We start from the raw sequence: 18,199 nt of genomic DNA on the forward strand, positions 1-18,199 counted from the left end.
GTAATTTTTCCAACAATTGTTTACAGACAGATTATTTCACTTATAATTCATTGTATCACAATTCCAGTGGATCAGAAGTTTACATATACTAAGTTGACTGTGCCTTTAAACAGCTTGTAAAATTCAAGAAATGGCTTTAGAAGCTTCTGATAGGCTAATTGACATTATTTGAGTCAATTGGAGGTGTACCTGTGGATGTATTTCAAGGCCTACCTTCAAACTCAGTGTCTCTTTGCTTGACATCATGGGAAAATCAAAAGAAATCAATCAAGACCTCCACAAGTCTGGTTCATCCTAGGGAGCAATTTCCAAACACCTGAAGGTACCCCGTTCATCTGTACAAACAATAGTACGCAAGTATAAACACCATGGGACCACGCAGCCGTCATACCGCTCAGGAAGGAGACGCGTTCTGTCTCCTAGAGATGAACATACTTTGGTGCGAAAAGTATCTATATCCACAGTAAAACGAGTCCTATATCGACATAACCTGAAAGGCCGCTCAGCAAGGAAGAAGCCACTGCTCCAAAACCGCCATAAAAAAGCAAGGACTACGGTTTGCAACTGCACATGGGGACAAAGATCGTACTTTTTGGAGAAATGTCCTCTGATGATACAAAAATAGAACTGTTTGGCCATAATGACCATCGTTATGTTTGGAAGAAAAAGGGGGTACCTTGTAAGCCGAAGAACACCATCCCAACCGTGAAGCACGGGGGTGGCAACATCATGCTGTGGGGGTGCTTTGCTGCAGGAGGGACTGGTGCACTTCACAAAATAGATTGCATCATGAGGAAGGAAAATTATGTGGATATATTGAAGCAACATCTCAAGACATCAGTCAGGAAGTTAAAGCTTGGTCGCAAATAGGTCTTCCAAATAGACAATGACCCCAAGCATACTTCCAAAGTTGTAGCAAAATGGCTTAAGGACAACAAAGTCAAGGTATTGGAGTGGCCATCACAAAGCCCTGACCTCAATCCTATAGAAAATGTGTGGGCAGAACTGAAAAAGCGTGTGTGAGCAAGGAGGCCTACAAACCTGACTCAGTTACACCAGCTCTGTCAGGAGGAATGGGCCAAAATTCACCCAACTTATTGTGGGAAGCTTGTGGAAGGCTACCTGAAACGTTTGACCCAAGTTAAACAATTTAAAGGCAATGCTACCAAATACTAATTGAGTGTATGTAAACTTCTGACCCACTGGGAATGTGATAAAAGAAATAAAAGCTGAAATAAATCCCTTTCTACTATTATTCGGACATTTCACATTCTTAAAATAAAGTGGTGATCTAACTGACCTAAGACAGGGATTTTTTACTAGGATTAAATGTCACGAATTGTGAAAGACTGAGTTTAAATGTATTTGGCTAAGGTGTATGTAAACTTCCGACTTCAACTGTATTCTTCCGACTTGCAAAAGTATTCATCCCCTTGGCATTTTTTCCTATTTTGTTGCATTAAAACCTGTAATTTAAATTGATTTTTATTTGGATTTCATGTAATGGACATACACTGCTATGAAGCCCCTAAATAACATCTGGTGCAACCAATTACCTTCAGAAGTCACATAATTAGTTAAATAAAGTCCACCTGTGTGCAATCTAAGTGTCACATGATCTGTCACACGATCTCAGTATATATACACCTGTTCTGAAAGGCCCCAGAGTCTGCAACACCACTAAGCAAGGGGCACCACCAAGAAAGTGGCACCATGAAGACCAAGGAGCTCTCCAAACAGGTCAAGGACAAAGTTGTGGAGAAGTACAGATCAGGGTTGGGTTATAAAAAATATCAGAAACTTTGAACATCCCGCGGACCACCATTAAATCCATTATCCTCCCGAGTGGCGCAGTGGTCTAAGCTGTGCCACTAGAGATCCTGGTTCGAATCCAGGCTCTGTCGTAGCCGGCCGTGACCGGGAGACCCATGGGGCGGCGCACAATTGGCCCAGCGTCGTCTAGGGTAGGGGAGGGAATGGCCGGCAGGGATGTAGCTCAGTTGGTAGAGCATGGCGTTTGCAACGCCAGGGTTGTGGGTTGAAATATATAATGTAAGTCGCTCTGGATAAGAGCGTCTGCTAAATGACTAAAATGTAAATATGTAAATGTAATTATTTAAGTCTGGCGCAAACCCAACACCAAAAATCCCAGTGGCTAGATGTGCCAAGCTTATAGAGACATACCTCAAGAGACTTGCAGCTGTAATTGCTGCAAAAGGTGGCTCTACAAAGTATTGACTTTGGAGGGGTGAATAGTTATGCACGCTCAAGTTTTCTGTTTTTTTGTCTTATTTCTTGTTTGTTTCACAAGAAAAAATATTTTGCATCTTCAAAGTGGTAGACATGTTGTGTAAATCAAATTATACAAACCCCCCAAAAATAAATTTTAATTCCAGGTTGTAAGGCAACAAAATAGGAAAAATGCCAAGGGGGTGAATACTTTTACAAGGCACTGTATTGGTGTTGGCTTTGAATGTATATTCTATATGTGTTTATTGGTATGTAAATAAAGGTAATTGTTTTACATTCATTTAGTTTTACTTATGTAATAATGCAGAGTTCTGTGGTATATGTTCATACATCTCAAGTCACAGTTTCAATGAAACAAACATATTTTCCAAATATAAATTTACTGTGATTTAATGTTCAATTCCCAACCATCCCAACTATCAGCAGCATCAACATAGCAAAACATAGGTACAAGTGTTTGTGCGTGGAAATGTGTGCACGCGTTCATGCATGGGCGTGTGTGTTCTGGTTCACTTGGGAATGTAGCCAGCGTACAAGAGCCATTGGTAGGCAGAGAGAACACTGGGTGTGATCTCCTGTTCCACCTGGAAGCCTTTCTGTGGGTAGTCACGGATCCTCTCTAAAACTCCTGGAATACACAAACACAAAGTTTACACCTCACACATAGCATCATACTCATGTCTGTTATTCCTACACAGTGTTAAGTGAAATGGTTGGCAATGGGACAATACTGACTTTCAGAATATTTCATTCTGAATGCATTGATACACTCCGGCACTAGAAAGATGATAGGTGGCCTTACCATAGACATATTTATCTTACATGGTCTAAAGACAACACACAAGTCTTGAGATTATGGTACCTAGCATGTATGTGATGAGGTCTGTGGCAGTACCCACAGTGGGGTGGGGGTAGGCAGAGATTCCCATCTGTGGGGAGGTGACGATGGCATGCGTGTGTTCCCCCTGGTCAGGCCACTGGCGCAGGAAAGTGGCAAAAACCCTGCGCTCCATAAAAGGCTGCTGGACCAGGATCACCCTGCTGGCTGGGGTAGACATATGACAAACACAATCACTAATGGGTAGTTGACAAAAATAGTTGCATTACAACCTGTAATTTAAATGGATTTTTATTTGGATTTCATGTAATGGACATACACAAAAAAATCCAAATTGGTGAAGTGGAATGAAAAAAATAACTTGTTTCAAAAATTCAAAAAAAATAATAACGGAAAAGTGGTGCGTGCATATGTATTCACACCCTTTGCTATGAAGCCCCTAAATAAGATCTGGTGCAACCAATTACCTTCAGAAGTCACAAAATTAGTTAAATAAAGTCCACCTATGTGCAATCTAAGTGTCACATGATCTGTCACATGATCTCAGTATATATACACCTGTTCTGAAAGGCCCCAGAGTCTGCAACACCACTAAGCAAGGGGCACCACCAAGCAAGAAACTTTGAACATCCCACGGAGCACCATTAAATCCATTATAAAAAAATTGAAAGAATATGGCACAATAACAAACCTGCCAAGAGAGGGCCGCCCACCAAAACTCATGGAACAGGCAAGGAGGGCATTAATCAGCGAGGCAACAAAGACACCAAAGATAACCCTGAAGGAGCTGCAAAGCTCCACAGCGGAGATTGGAGTATCTGTCCATAGGACCACTTTAAGCCGTACACTCCACAGAGCTGGGCTTTACGGAAGAGTGGCTAGAAAAAAGCCATTGCTTAAAGAAAAAAAACATATGGAAGAAGGTACTCTGGTCAGATGAGACTCAAATGTAGCTTTTTGGCCATCAAGGAAAACGCTATGTCTAGCGCAAACCCAACACCTCTCATCACCCCGAGAACACCATCCCCACAGTGAAGCATGGTGGTGGCAGCATCTGTGGGGATGTTTTTCATCGGCAGGGACTGGGAAACTGGTCAGAATTGAAGGAATGATGGATGGCGCTAAATACAGGGACATTCTTGAGGGAAACCTGTTTCAGTCTTCCAGAGATTTGAGACTGGGACAGAGGTTCACCTTCCAGCAGGACAATGACCCTAAGCATACTGCTAAAGCAACACTCGAGAGGTTTAAGGGAAACATTTAAATGTCTTGGAATGGCCTAGTCAAAGGCCAGACCTCAATCCAATTGAGAATCTGTGGTATGACTTAAAGATTGCTATACACCAGTGGAACCCATCCAACTTGAAGGAGCTGAAGCAGTTTTGCCTTGAAGAATGGGCAAAAATCCCAGTGGCTAGATGTGCCAAGCTTATAGAGACATACCCCAAGAGACTTGCAGCTGTAATTGCTGCAAAAGGTGACTCTACAAAGTATTGACTTCGGGGGGGTGAATAGTTATGCACGCTCAAGTTTTCTGTTTGTTTGTCTTATTTCTTGTTTGTTTCACAATAAAAAATAAATTTTAATTCCAGGTTGTAAGGCAACAAAATAGGAAAAATGCCAAGGGGGGTGAATACTTTCGCATGCCACTGTAGGTCTTTTGTATATCCATAGGAACACAATTCTGGCTTGGCCAGAATGTGGTCCAGTGATTCAGTTGTGCTCTCCTGCCCCATAGCTGTCGAATAATACCACAACAATAACAGACGCCTTTCATGTGAAAGGTTCCCCGTAGTAGGCATGTGTGTCTGTAATGAGGAGAGTCTCACCTGGGATGTTATTCTCCTTGAGGAGCCTGTAGGAGAAGCGGATGTTCTCTCCAGTGTTGGTGGCCTCTGTCTCCAGCAGTATGTTCCCCCTGGGCACTCCCATCCTCAGAGCCACATCCAAGAACACGTCAGCCTCTGGCCTCGTCCACACACCTGGAACACACGACACACACACTAGAGACATTGGATAGAAACATAGAAACACGGTATGCTTGTGTTTGTGCGTGTGTGTTTCCTTGCATGGGCAGAAAGAGGGACAGAGAAAGAGAGAAATAGCGAGAAAGATGCCCAGTGTCTTGCTGACCTGCAGTCTGGTTACCTAGGTAACCAGTGAAAAGCAGCCAAGGAGCCAATCCTTCCAGGAAGAGATCAGCTGACCTCTCCGCCACACGCACATCATGGCAACCCAGGCCTATTATGACATCACTCTGAGAGAACATACATAATTATGACATAGTTTCAACAGAAGAGACAGCATTGATTATTACAAAAACCTGAGAGAAAATCTATGAGTATGACATGGTATGATAATCATCCTAAGAGAGGATAGATCATTATGATGTTATTTTGGGTAAAGCCAGACAAGCTAATCATGACTTCCCAAAAGAGTGTAGCATTACACTACTTAAAATTCAGATTGAAGCCCATTTAAAATGTATCCTGTCAAAATGTATCTTATGTGTATGTACAGTCAGATATGAAGGCTTGCCTTTTCCAGAGATTGGTGCAGACAAAGGTAGTCCCACAGAACTCTGGCCCACTTCTCACTCTCATTGTCCATTCCTCTCACATGCTGGCCTGTGGGAGAGAACACACACACTTCAAAAGCAGAACCAAATAAAATAACCAACACAACAATTATGCTACTGAATGAATCAATAACAATACTTAAACGATACTTATTCACAGGTCAACAATGTCATCATTAAATACACGTGTGGAGACAGGAGGCACTCCACTTCACCTCAGGCGAGCACAAACAGAGCTGTAGTGGAGGTCCGCTCCGTTGACACAGCAGCAGTAGACAATAACAGAGCCCTGAGGGAAGGTGACGTGGGTCATCCGTTAAAGACTGCAGTAGCAGTGGCCAGGCTCAACATGCTGCACTACACCAGTGTTCAACTCGTTTATACCCATAAGATCATTTAGAAGCAGTTACCGTTGACTTTCTATTTCTCGTTTGTCCCAAGGGTAAAAGCTTGGCACACCCCAGCGTCTCTCTCTCCCAACGGTCTCTCTTTTCTCCTCCTTCTCTCAATGTTTGATTAATGAATTAAGCAATGTTCATCCTTTACCCAGGATGCACTGCCAGTGTTCTGGCATATTCCACACTCTGGCATCATTGTGAATGGCTATTCTAAATTCTATCCAGTTACTGTCTCAGTGTAACTCTCATTGGCTAATGTACATTTCACTCTTCTTTATCCGACTGGCTGATTAGGCCTCCTGTCTCTTATTCGATTGGTTGGTGAGTCTCCTGTACATTTTGTGTTCCTGTAGCTGCTGTCAGCCCCCTCCCTTACTGTATAATTGGCCTTGTCCATTTTTATTTGACTCTGATTGGCTGGTCTCTGAGTGTAGGCTGATGATATTGTTTCTATGTGAAGTAAAAAGAAGCAGACACCTGATCTGAAAGGTCCCAGTGAAAGAAAAAACGTATTCAATTGGCCTCTACAACTGTACTGTTAACACCAAGCTTTTTCCTGCTAACCTGCTTGCACACACACTCTGGTTTAGATTGGGTGTTTTGTTTTTGTTCAGACTGGACCCAACCCCTTCCACAATACATTAACTACATTTAATTCCTCTTTCATTCATTCTCCTTTACATACGTTACAAATATGAGACAAGTGGGTAGGTATTCCCAGACATTAGCTCCACCTAGTTTCTCAGCCTGGTCTCATAGACTAGAAGTAACATAGCAAATGTAAATCCAGGACACTCAAATTAGTATGATATGTTATGTTTGGTTACATAAGACAGATGGCTAGTTAATGCAAAAAACTAAAGTAGGGTGGTTCGTCGGGCGTATAATGCAAAAGTCAGGTTATGAGTTCGAATCTCATCTCAGACAACTTTAGCATTTTACCAACTTTTCAACTAATTACAATTTTTTTTATACTTTGCAACTACTTAGCATGTTAGCTAACCCTTCCCCTAACCTTAACCCTTTAACCTAACTCCTAAACTTAACCCCAGCCTCTCTAACATTAGCCACCTAGCTAGAATTCGTAACATGCCATACCTTTTGCAAATTTGTAACAGATGGTACATTTTGCAAATTCGTAACATATAATATCAATTGTAATTCATAACATATAATACGAAATATAATATGAAATGGGTCATGGACATCCATAAATTAATACATACCATATGAAACGTAACATACTGTGTCATACTTAATGTAGTGTCTCGGAATTAAGCACATAATACTACGAAATGCTTTAAGACCAGGTTGAGTTTCTGTCATATTGCTATCACCTGCCCAGTCCTATCCGATCAGTGGAGGGGAGTAAATGAGGACAGAGGGAAGGAAACAGTTTTGTGGAATGAAACGCAGCCATGGTGTACCAGCCCTGACTGCTCATCGAACTGCCTGAGCTGACCCTGCTCACTCCCCTCTGAAAGTCCAGTCAGCAGCAGCAAACAACCACCACTGTGTGTGACACATGGTGTGATCTCGGGCACAGAGGTCAAAGGTCAGCCTAAACACACTGTTGTTTTTTGACCAAGAAATACATAGAAAAATCCTTTAGCGAGGGTGACGTGTCACTGAGAATTCCAGAGATTCCTGCTCTGAACATTTTGTTAAAATAGAAGTTGATAGCTGTGACCAAATGACCTTACTCTTAACCCTTACCTTAACCGTTTTAAATGTAATCTTCAATGGGGACACGTCAGAGTTGGACGTCCCAAGGATTCCACTTAAGACTTGTCCAATGTTTAAGGTGTACCAGTACCTGCATTTTTCATACGAGTGTTTCTCGAGATATCCTAAAGGTTAAATGTGTAATGTTGATATTATAAGGGAAAACACTGAACAAGTAAATATGACATCACAATAACTACCTGATGTCATCAGCACTGACCCCTGTACAGTTGTGATAATTAATGATAAGTATGAGTATAGTGCATTGTGTAAATAAAACAATGCAGAATCAAGTTTAATTAAACACATTTATTAAATCATAAATAAATACCATAGTTATATAAATATTTATTTAGTCCTATAATTTGAACAAACTACATTTGGTAGGTGCTAAACAGTGAGGAAAAGGAAAAGGCATGGAAGTCTTTCACTCCTTTTCCCCGGCTGACCTACCACCTGGTGGGCTTGTCCTCCCCACTGCCCTGTCCCTGGGTCTGCAGGTAGACATCATACAGCTCCCTGAGGTGGATGATCAGCTCCTCTGTGTTCTGGCCTGTGAGGGCTGACACAGGGATCACCCTCTGGGCCACGTGGCCCCTGAGGGCCTCTATGTTCCCCCGTGCCCCAGGCAGGTCCATTTTGTTGGCCACAATAGCGTGGGGCCGGTGGGAGAGTCCGGGTTCGTACTGGTCCAGCTCGAAACGCAGGTGCTGGAGCTGGGTCCAGGGTTCTGGGGAGGACAGGTCCAGGACGAAGAGCAGGAAGCGACAGCGCTCAATGTGGCGCAGGAAGGAGATCCCCAGGCCTCGGTTCAGATGTGCCCCACGGATGATACCAGGGATGTCAGCCACTAGACACAGGGAACGGGAGGGATGGTAAACTGCATGATCAACCCAACATAATATACAACAGTTAGATAAACTCCATTACCTGCCACTTGCTCATGGTCCCTGTACTTAACAATGCCCACGTGGGGGTTGAGGGTGGTGAAGGGGTAGGCAGCCACAGCAGGCCTGGCATTGGAGATGGCCCTTAGAAGAGAAGACTTCCCTGCATTAGGAAACCCAACCTGAAGTGGAAGAACACACACTAACATGTAAATCTAAGAAAATGTTACACATTTTTGCGGGATCAAGTGTATCCCATGTATATGTCTACAATATTATTGTGACCAGCCCACATTATCATAAGATAGGCCTGGTCAGTGGAGAGAGAGGTCCACTCCTGTGTCTCACCAGTCCGGCGTGGGCCATGGTACGCAGCTCCAGCTGGAGGACCCTCTCCTGGCCTCTCTCTCCCGGGGTGGCCGTCATGGGGGCACGGTTCTCATTGGACAGGAAGAAGCGGTTCCCCTTTCCCCCCGCCCCTCCAAACACAGCCACGTACTCCTGGCCGTGCTGGGAGAGGTCTGCCACCGTCTTCCCATGCTCCTTCACCACCGTGCCCACTGGCACCTGCACGGTCCCAAAACACCACACACAACATTCAGTTTGGCCTTCACTTTATTTTACAGTCAGCATTTTGGTATCTGGTATTTACTTAGTAATTACATCGCTAAATTAAAGTAATTACAAATCTATGTACATACAAGAGCCCCTAATTCAAAGCAACACCCCGGGCCGTAGCCATGGGCACTAACTCACAGCGATGTAGGTTGTGCTGGCGTTGCGTCCGTAGCAGTTCTTACTGCCTCCTGAGTCGCCATCGTCTCCTTTGTAAACGGGGGTGACCTGCGCCAGGGACTTCACCTGCCGTTCGACTGGAGGCACGCAAATAACAGATAGACGGGAATAGGACTTGATGTATGCATACGAAACCTTTCTCCAATGTCCTGGTTAAAATATCCCTACCAATTCAAAATGTTCTTCAGCCTGATCAAATCAAATCACATTTTATTTGACACATGTGCCGAATACAACAGGTGTAGACCTTACAGTGAAATGCTTACTTACAAGCCCTTAACAAACAATGCAATTTTAAGAAAGAATACCCCCCCCCCAAAAAAAACAAAAAACAACAACATTTAATACAAAAATAATAACAAATATTTAAAGAGCAGCAGTAAAATAACAATAGCAGGGCTATATACAGGGGGTACCGGTACCGAGTCAATGTGTGGGAGCACCGGTTAGTCGAGGTAATTGAGGTAATAGGTACATGTAGGTAGAGAGAGTAGCAGCAGCGTAAAAGAGAGAGGGGGCAATGCAAATAGTCTGGGTAGCCATTTAATTAGATGTTCAAGAGTCTTATGGATTAGGGGTAGAAGCTGTTAAGAAGCCTCTAGGACCTAAACTTGGCGCTCCGGTACTGCTTACCGTGCGGTAGCAGAGAGAACAGTCTATGACTAGGGTGGCTGGAGTCCTTGACAATTTTTAGGGCCTTCCTCTGACACAGCCTGGTATAGAGGTCCTGGATGGCAGGAAGCTTGGCCCCAGTGTGGTACTGGGCCGTACGCACTACCCTCTGTAGTGCCTTGCGGTCGTAGGCCCAGCAGTTGCCATAACAGGCGGGGATGCAACCAGTCAGGATACTCTCGATGGTGCAGCTGTAGAACCTTTTTAGGATCTGAGGACTCATGCCAAATATTTGTTCAGTCTCCTTAAGGGGAATAGGTTTTGTTGTGCCCTCTTCAAAACTGTCTTGGTGTGCTTGGACCGTGTTAGTTTGTTGGTGATGTGGACACCAAGGAACTTGAAGCTCTCAACCTGCTCCACTACAGCCCGTCGATGAGAATGGGGGCGTGCTCAGTCCTCTTCTTTTTCCTGTAGTCCACAATCATCTCCTTTGTCTTGATCATGTTGAGGGAGAGGTTGTTGTCCTGGCACCACACGGCCACGTCTCTGACCTCCTCCCTATAGGCTGTCTCGTCGTTGATCAGGCCTACCACTGTTGTGTCGTCGGCAAACTTAATGATTGTGTTGGAGTCGTGCCTGGCCATGCAATCATGAGTGAACAGGGAGGTACAGGAGGGAACTGAGCACGCACCCCTGAGGGGCCCCCGTGTTGAGGATCAGCGTGGCGGATGTGTTGTTACCTACCCTTATCACCCGGGGGCGGCCCGTTAGGAAGTCCAGGATCCAGTTGCAGAGGGAGGTGTTTAGTCCAAGGGTCCTTAGCTTAGTGATGAGCTTTGAGGGCACTATGGGGATGAACGCTGAGCTGTAGTCAATGAATATGTTGTTGTTTCAAATTCTAGGCCAATTGTGGATTTTGGCATGATCACAACGTTTATCTGAATAGGTAAATGAAAGCTTCTCAGAAGACCAATACTGTTTAACCAGATTATAAACAATGTATAACCAGGTCTGTTTGGGAATAGTGCAACATCGTTGAGAGAGTGACAGTGTTTCTCACCCACCTTTGATGATTATGTTCCCCCCGTCTCCTCCATTCCCTCCGTCCGGTCCACCCCACTCTTTCCGGGGCTCACTATGGAAGGTGCAGGCTCCTTTCCCACCTGCTCCAGCCAGTAGCTTCACATTGCGGTGGTCCACAAAGTGGCGAGTCTAAGCAACAGAGCGAGAGCCAGAAAGTGAAGCAGAACTAACATTCACCCTCTTGAAAACTTAACTTAGCTAATATCATTGTCACATCTTATTGTCTAATCAATATTTGCTTATCCTTATTTGAGTCAGTGTTCATTTTGTCAACAAAAATAGTGCCTAAAATATTAATCACACACCTATTTTTCAGTGGCAATTGACAAGACTATAACTGACTAAATAGACCCAGAAAATAATATATTTCAGTTGACTAAAACGAGACAAGACGAAATTATCTGTGACTAAAATCTGACTACTAAATGGACTAGACAATCGTTTTTGGAGAGAATGAGAGCTTTTGAGTGATACGCACAATTAATATTAGCAGCACAGAAGCACAGCGCAGTTCTGATCAGCAGTGTGAAGAACCCGCCACACACAGCTTAGCCTACATCAGCTGGTGAGCTGCGGGGGAGCAAGCGATGAGTGTGGGTGGGCAGACCGGCTCTGCTCCGCCTCCGATTATACACATCGTGCAGGCAACTCTCCTGCTTCCCCGTACCTAACCAGTCACCACCAGCCTTCTAGTTAGATACCCTTTGCCTAGTTAAGAAACGTACGCTGCTTTATGAAATTAAACACAACAGCAGCATTACGTTTAATAGTAAAACAACAGTCTAGCTATGTTTTTTTCTCCCTTGAGTATAGAAAAGTTTTTGAATTTGTAGTCTCGCTCAACCCTCACACTTTCCCCACTGCATTTCATAGCCAGGTTCTGTAGCCAACGTACTAGCCAAGTCTCCCTCTTTTCCTCAGAGAAAACGGCTAGATTCTAGCCATTACCGTTCAAGGGATATGACCCATAATACCAGCACTCTCTTTTTTTTCTTTCTATGGTGCATTGGCGCGCCGCATTTTACATTCATAAAGCATATCACGGGCCCTTCTAAAACTAGGCTATTTGCCGTCCGGACCGTTAACCATTTGTTTAGGCTACACCTTGTTCAATCTTGTTACCTCATTAGCTAGCTGTTGCTAAAAACCTGGGGCACGTTCAGCAGGATGCAACGTTATGGAACGTTCAGATAGAAATATGCTATGTAGAACAAACATGCCCCTCTGACGTGTTGAATAAGGAATAACGTTGGCTCTATTCATGGGATTTCTATCTGCAACCTGGACTCGAGCACGGGGACTTCAGCCATGGGGACTCGACCATTGGTGACTCAGACTTTGACTCGAGCACAGGGGACTTGACACTTGATTCGGACTTGAGGTTTAGTGAGTTGACTACATCACTGGGTGAAACAGTCATTAGCTCCCGTTGATTGATGATTGTGCTACTCTCTCTGCGTTTGTGTGTGTGTCTATTTTGCATGTAATGTGCAATATCAGGCTGAATTAGTAATTTACATGACCAGATAATTCTTATATATGTTTGTCATATTTCTGCTGTTGGGAAGAGAATAGGATGTTATGCAGAATATGTTGGTAGGACAAGGGTATGTATATTTGTGCACATGGAAGTCAGTGATTTATTTTTACTATAGGTTAATGAGGCAATACAAATGTGATGACTAAAATGTGACTAAAATGAAAGGGCATTTAGTTTACTAAAATGGCCCATTGTTTGTCATTGACATTAACTAGACTAAATCAATATTCAAACTACAAATGCGACTAAGACTTAATGATATTTTAGTCAAAATGACTAAGACTAGACTAACTCAACAAAAAAAATAGTGCAAAAACTAAAACTGGTTGAATGCATGATGGAACAAGTAAGCCTTGTCCAGAATTCCCCAAAGTGCACAAAGACTAGAGGATAGGCATTGTAAGTTAAGTAGCTACAGTGCATTCGGAAAGTATTCAGACCCATTGACTTTTCTACATTTGGTTAGGTTACAGCATTATTCTAAAATTGATTAAATTGTTTTTCCCTCATCAATCTACACACAATACCCCAACATGACAAAGCAAAAACAGGTTTAGAAATTTTTGCAAATGTATTACAAATAAAACACTGAAAAGTATTCCCACAGCATGATGCTGCCACCACCATGCTTCACCATAGGGATGGTGCCAGGTTTCCTCCAGACGTGACGCTTGGCATTCAGGCCAAATAATTCAATCTTAGTTTCATCTGACAAGAGAATCTGTAAAGTCCATGGAGATTAAGAGCACCTCCTCCCAGCTGCCCACTGCACTGAGGCTAGGAAACACTGTCACTACCGATAAATCTACAATAATCAAGAATTTCAACAAGCATTTTGCTACGGCTGGCCATGCTTTCCACCTGGCTACCACTACCCCTCCGCTGCAACTTGCCCATGCCCCCCCCGCTTCTCCTTCACACAAACAGACAGCTGATGTTCTGAAAGAGCTGCAAAATATGGACCCCTACAAATCATCTGGGCTAGACAATCTGGACCCTTCCTTTCTAAAATTAGCCGCCGAAATTGTTGCAACCCCTATTACTAGCCTGTTCAACCTCTCTTTCGTAACGTCTAAGATCTCCAGAGATTGGAAAGCTGCCACGGTCATCCCCCTCTTCAAAGGGTGTGACACTCTAGATCCAAACTGTTACAGACCTACATCAATCCTGCCCGAAAGTTTTTGAAAGCCAAGTTAACAAACAGATCACCGACCATTTCGAATCCCACCGTACCTTCTCCGCTATGCAATCCGGTTTCCGAGCTGGTCATGGGTGCACCTCAGCCACCCTCAAGGTCCTAAACGATATTATAACCGCGATCGATAATAGACAGTACTGTGCAGCTCTCTTCATCGACCTGGCCAAGGCTTTCGACTCTGTCAACCACCGCATTCTTATTGGCAGACTAAATAGCCTTGGTTTCTCAAATGACTGCCTCGCCTGGTTGACCAACTATTTCTCAGATAGAGTTCAATGTGTCAAATCGGAGGGCCTGTTGTCTGGATCTATGGCAGTCTCTATGGGGGTGCCACAGGGTTCAATTCTTGGGCCGACTCTTTTCTCTGTGTATCAATGATGTCACTCTTGCTGTGGTGATTCTCAGATCCACCTCTACGCAGACGACACCATTTTGTATACATCTGGCCGTTCATTGGACAGTGTTAACAAACCTCCAAACGAGCTTCAATGCCATACAACACTCCTTCCGTAGCCTCCACCTTCTCTTAAACACAAGTAAAACTAAATGCATGCTCTTCAATCAAATGCTGCTGGCACCCGCCCACCCGACTAGAATCACTATTCTCGACGGGTCTGACCTAGAGTATGTGGACAACTACAAATACCTAGGTGTCTGGTTAGACTGTAAACTCTCCTTCCAGACTCACATTAAGCATCTCCAATCCAAAGTTAAATCTAGAATCGGCTTCTTATTTCGCAACAAAGCCTCCTTCACTCATGCTGCCAAACATGCCCTCGTAAAACTGACTATCCTACCGATCCTTGACTTTGGCGATGTCATTTACAAAATAGCCTCCAACACTCTACTCAGCAAATTGGATGTAGTCTATCACAGTGCCATTCATTTTGTCACCAAAGCCCCATATACTACCCACCACTGTGACCTGTACGCTCTTGTTGGCTGGTCCTCACTACATATTCGTTGCCAAACCCACTGGCTCCAAGCCATCTATAAATCACTGCTAGGCAAATCCCCACCTTATCTTAGCTCATTGGTCACCATAGCAACACCAACCCGTAGTATGCGCTCCAGCAGGTATATCTCACTGGTCATCCCCAAAGCCAACACCTCCTTTGGCCGCCATTCCTTCCAGTTCTCTGCTGCCAATGACTGGAACAAACTGCAAAAATCTCTGAAGCTGGAGACTTATCTCCCTCACTAAACTTTAAGCATCAGTTGTCAGAGCACCTTACCGATCACTGCACCTGTACACAGCCCATCTGAAATTAGCCCACCCAACTACCTCATCCCCATATTGTTATTTATTTTGCTCATTTGCACCCCAGTATCTCTATTTGCACATCATCTCTTGCACATCTATCTTCCAGTGTTAATACTAATCATAATTATTTTACACTACGGCCTATTTATTGCCTTACCTCCATAACTTGCTACATTTGCACACACTGTATATATATATTTTCTGTCGCATTTTTGACTTTATGTTTTGTTTTACCCCATATGTAACTCTGTGTTGTTGTTTTTATCGCACTGCTTTGCTTTATTTTGGCCAGGTCGCAGTTGTAAATGAGAACTTGTTCTCAACTGGCTTACCTGGTTAAATAAAGGTGAAATTAAAAAATAAAATTAAAAAAATCATCTGAGAGTCCTTTAAGTGCCTTTTGGCAAACTCCAAGTGGGCTGTCGTGCCTTTTACTGAGGAGTGGCTTCTGTCTAGCCACTCTACCATAAAGGCCTGATTGGTGGAGTGCTGCAGAGATGACTGTCCGTCTGGAAGGTTCTCCCATCTCCACAGAAGAACTCTGGAGCTCTGTCAGAGTGACCATCGGGTTCTTGGTCACCTCCCTGACCAAGGCCCTTCTTCCCCGAGTGCTCATTTTGGCCGAGCGGCCAGCTCTAGGAAGAGTCTTGGTGATTCCAAACTTCTTCCATTTCAGAATGATGGAGGCCACTGTGTTCTTGGGGTCCTTCAATGCTGCAGAAATGTTTTGGTACCCTTCCCCAGATCTGTGCCTCTGCACAATCCTTTCTCGGAGCTCTACGGACAATTCCTTCGACCTCATGGCTTGGTTTTTGCTCCGACATGCACTGTCAACTGTTGGACCTTATATAATCATGTCCAATCAATTGGATTTACCACAGGTGGACTCAAATCAAGTTGTAGAAGCATCTCAAGGATTATCAATGGAAACAGGATGCACCTGAGCTCAATTTCTCGTCTCATAGCAAAGGGTCTGAATACTTATGTAAAGTATCTGTTTTTTATTTGTTATACATTTACAAAATGTCTAAACCTGTTTTATTTAATCCATTTTAGAATAAGGCTATAACGTAATAAAATGTGGAAAAAGTCAAAGGGTCTGAATACTTAACGAATGCACATTGCTTGGCAATATAAACAACCATGTTCTGCCGAGGACAGGGGATAGCTAATCTAGCTAGTTAGCTTCATCACACTAATACATACCAATTTTTTTTCTGACAGTTCTTTCTTTTGGGAATTTCCTCTAGGTTTGGCGCACAGTGCAGAGGACGTGGTGACATTCCTGATTCCAGTTGTTTTCCTCTGTGCTGCCAAGTGGCTTCTGAGCCCTATCAACCAGCTGCAATTCACCTCGTTCCTAAAGCAAACGTGTGCAAATATTCGGCTTATCTCTTGGACAAACCATCCTCGGCTCTGAACCTTTGTCAATATAGTTAACATTGCAAAATAATAAATGTCATGTCAAAGGGAGACAGTCAGAAGTGTCGCCCTGACCTCGTTAACTAGCTAACAGTAACGTTAGCAGGATGTGTTAGTTAGCTAGCTAGCTAGCTCTGTGACTGTGGCAATGAGCTAACGTTAGCTAGCCAAGTCACTTTCAACAAGCCTACTAATTTAATCGGCAATAAAAAAAACTATGTCCATCTATCTATCTCTAGATATTTCACAAAACCTCGCAATCTACAACGCTACCAAAAATGAAGCTTTTAGATCAAGCTAACTGTTTGGAACGACAACTTCACTTCAGCAGCATGTTGTGAGCGCTAGCTACGGTAGCTACCGAAGGTCAAAAAGCACATGAAGTCAAAGCATGGGTCGTGTAATGGAACTTTGCTTCATACAAGACAGATACAAAACAAGGTGAAAGTCAATTTATTTTACATATTAAACAGTAACAAAAAACGAATATGAAGAAGCAATTAAACATTCATATTTGGTTATGCACAAACAAACCATTTATTCTGTCACACACACGCGCAAGGTATTGCATTATAAGCAAAACACTACAGTAAATATCCAATTCACAGGAAATGAATGCAATGATATATTATTCAGTCTAAAGAAGCCTATGATTGTCACTGTAGAGTTGACATACAGTCATTGAGCTGTTTGACAGCCAGGTACCTCAGGTATCCTGCTGTTTATTCCCACTGCCTTGGCAACATACAAGTGTAATGAGTTGTGCTGTCCCCTTTTCAGCATTTTATAGTTAAGTTCCAGTCTGACATTACTAGGATTATTACAGGGGATATACATATACCTATATGGTGGCCTATACCACAAACCAAACCATGATTTTCATTAAATGATCAAATCTTTTGATGTAAATAAAAACAACCACATATTGTACATTGTCATAGAAATTATAAGGCAAGTGTGTTTGTGGGACAAACCGATTTGACACTTGTCTTCTATAACACTCCTAAGGACTTACCAACCAACACTTGATCTATGATCACTTCGAATAAAGTAAATTGAGTAAGACAAATGGTAAACTTTTTTTGTTTCTGTAAACATACACCAAACATGTATGCCATATGCACTCACACACATAGGCTACGACTACATCACATTGGTTAGAACGTAATACTTTACAAAATATCCCTAAAAATGGGTTAAGACAGTTGAAGCAAACCCCAAACACAATTGGCAAAAATAATACTTTGGATTATGTAATCAACTAGACACAAGGCTAAGACTTTTCATTTTTGTACCCTAATAGGCTATAGACTCAATAGTGTGTGGTAGCACACAGAAAGTCATTAATGTCCATTATCAAGCCTACTGATAATCTTATCCTCTGCTCCAGTGACTAACTGTATTGCACGATTGCTAAAAACATTCTAAAATCCTCTCCCTGTGTGTTACTTTACTTTAGCTGTTTGGAAATCATTTCTTAGAAACAACTACTATACGTAAAAGTGCATTACAGAGAATGAGACAGAAAAATAAAAACTTAAACATATGATAATTAAATAAAACAAATTGTATTTTGATAAATAAATATACTGAACAAAAATATAAACGC

General features: G+C 43.0%; 2 protein-coding genes across 4 annotated transcripts; both read right to left on the reverse strand.

The window, feature by feature from the left end:
* Nucleotides 1-2,624: 2,624 nt before the first annotated feature.
* LOC121538550 (uncharacterized protein SCO4629-like) lies at nt 2,625-7,947 on the reverse strand. 3 transcript variants are annotated; one of them, XM_041846674.1, is made up of 7 exons: nt 6,077-6,987; nt 5,882-5,955; nt 5,627-5,715; nt 5,222-5,345; nt 4,918-5,070; nt 3,113-3,295; nt 2,625-2,878 (listed from the first exon to the last, which is right to left on the reverse strand). In XM_041846674.1, the coding sequence occupies exons 3-7, from the start codon at nt 5,696-5,698 to the stop codon at nt 2,760-2,762; spliced, it is 651 nt and encodes a 216-aa protein (XP_041702608.1). In that variant the 5' UTR covers nt 5,699-5,715; nt 5,882-5,955; nt 6,077-6,987; the 3' UTR covers nt 2,625-2,759. The 3 variants fall into 3 exon arrangements, with proteins under 3 accessions (XP_041702608.1, XP_041702611.1, XP_041702609.1); XM_041846677.2 differs by lacking the exons at nt 5,882-5,955; nt 6,077-6,987 and adding an exon at nt 7,781-7,947; XM_041846675.1 differs by lacking the exon at nt 5,882-5,955 and having other exon boundaries at nt 6,077-6,988.
* Nucleotides 7,948-8,083: 136 nt separating this feature from the next.
* Nucleotides 8,084-16,968, reverse strand: LOC121538549 (mitochondrial ribosome-associated GTPase 2-like). The gene is made up of 6 exons (XM_041846673.2): nt 16,375-16,968; nt 11,148-11,295; nt 9,433-9,548; nt 9,025-9,243; nt 8,720-8,858; nt 8,084-8,639 (listed from the first exon to the last, which is right to left on the reverse strand). The coding sequence occupies exons 1-6, from the start codon at nt 16,609-16,611 to the stop codon at nt 8,239-8,241; spliced, it is 1,260 nt and encodes a 419-aa protein (XP_041702607.1). The 5' UTR covers nt 16,612-16,968; the 3' UTR covers nt 8,084-8,238.
* Between the last annotated feature and the right edge of the window lie 1,231 nt (nt 16,969-18,199).

This window comes from Coregonus clupeaformis, chromosome 24 (assembly GCF_020615455.1).
Source record: "Coregonus clupeaformis isolate EN_2021a chromosome 24, ASM2061545v1, whole genome shotgun sequence".
Taxonomy (NCBI): domain Eukaryota; kingdom Metazoa; phylum Chordata; class Actinopteri; order Salmoniformes; family Salmonidae; genus Coregonus; species Coregonus clupeaformis.

Excerpts from the sequence above, each read along its gene's own strand:
- LOC121538550 (XM_041846677.2), bottom strand. The coding sequence starts at position 5,698 with ATGGACAATGAGAGTGAGAAGTGGGCCAGAGTTCTGTGGGACTACCTT. Across the intron at positions 5,346-5,626 it reads TGCACCAATCTCTGGAAAAG|AGTGATGTCATAATAGGCCT; the intron begins GCAAGCCTTCAT and ends ATGTTCTCTCAG. Across the intron at positions 3,296-4,917 it reads CAAGGAGAATAACATCCCAG|CCAGCAGGGTGATCCTGGTC; the intron begins GTGAGACTCTCC and ends TGTCTACCCCAG.
- LOC121538549 (XM_041846673.2), bottom strand. The coding sequence starts at position 16,611 with ATGTTAACTATATTGACAAAGGTTCAGAGCCGAGGATGGTTTGTCCAA. Across the intron at positions 11,296-16,374 it reads AACTGTCAGAAAAAAAATTG|ACTCGCCACTTTGTGGACCA; the intron begins GTATGTATTAGT and ends TCTGTTGCTTAG. Across the intron at positions 8,859-9,024 it reads CCATGGCCCACGCCGGACTG|GTTGGGTTTCCTAATGCAGG; the intron begins GTGAGACACAGG and ends CTTCCACTTCAG.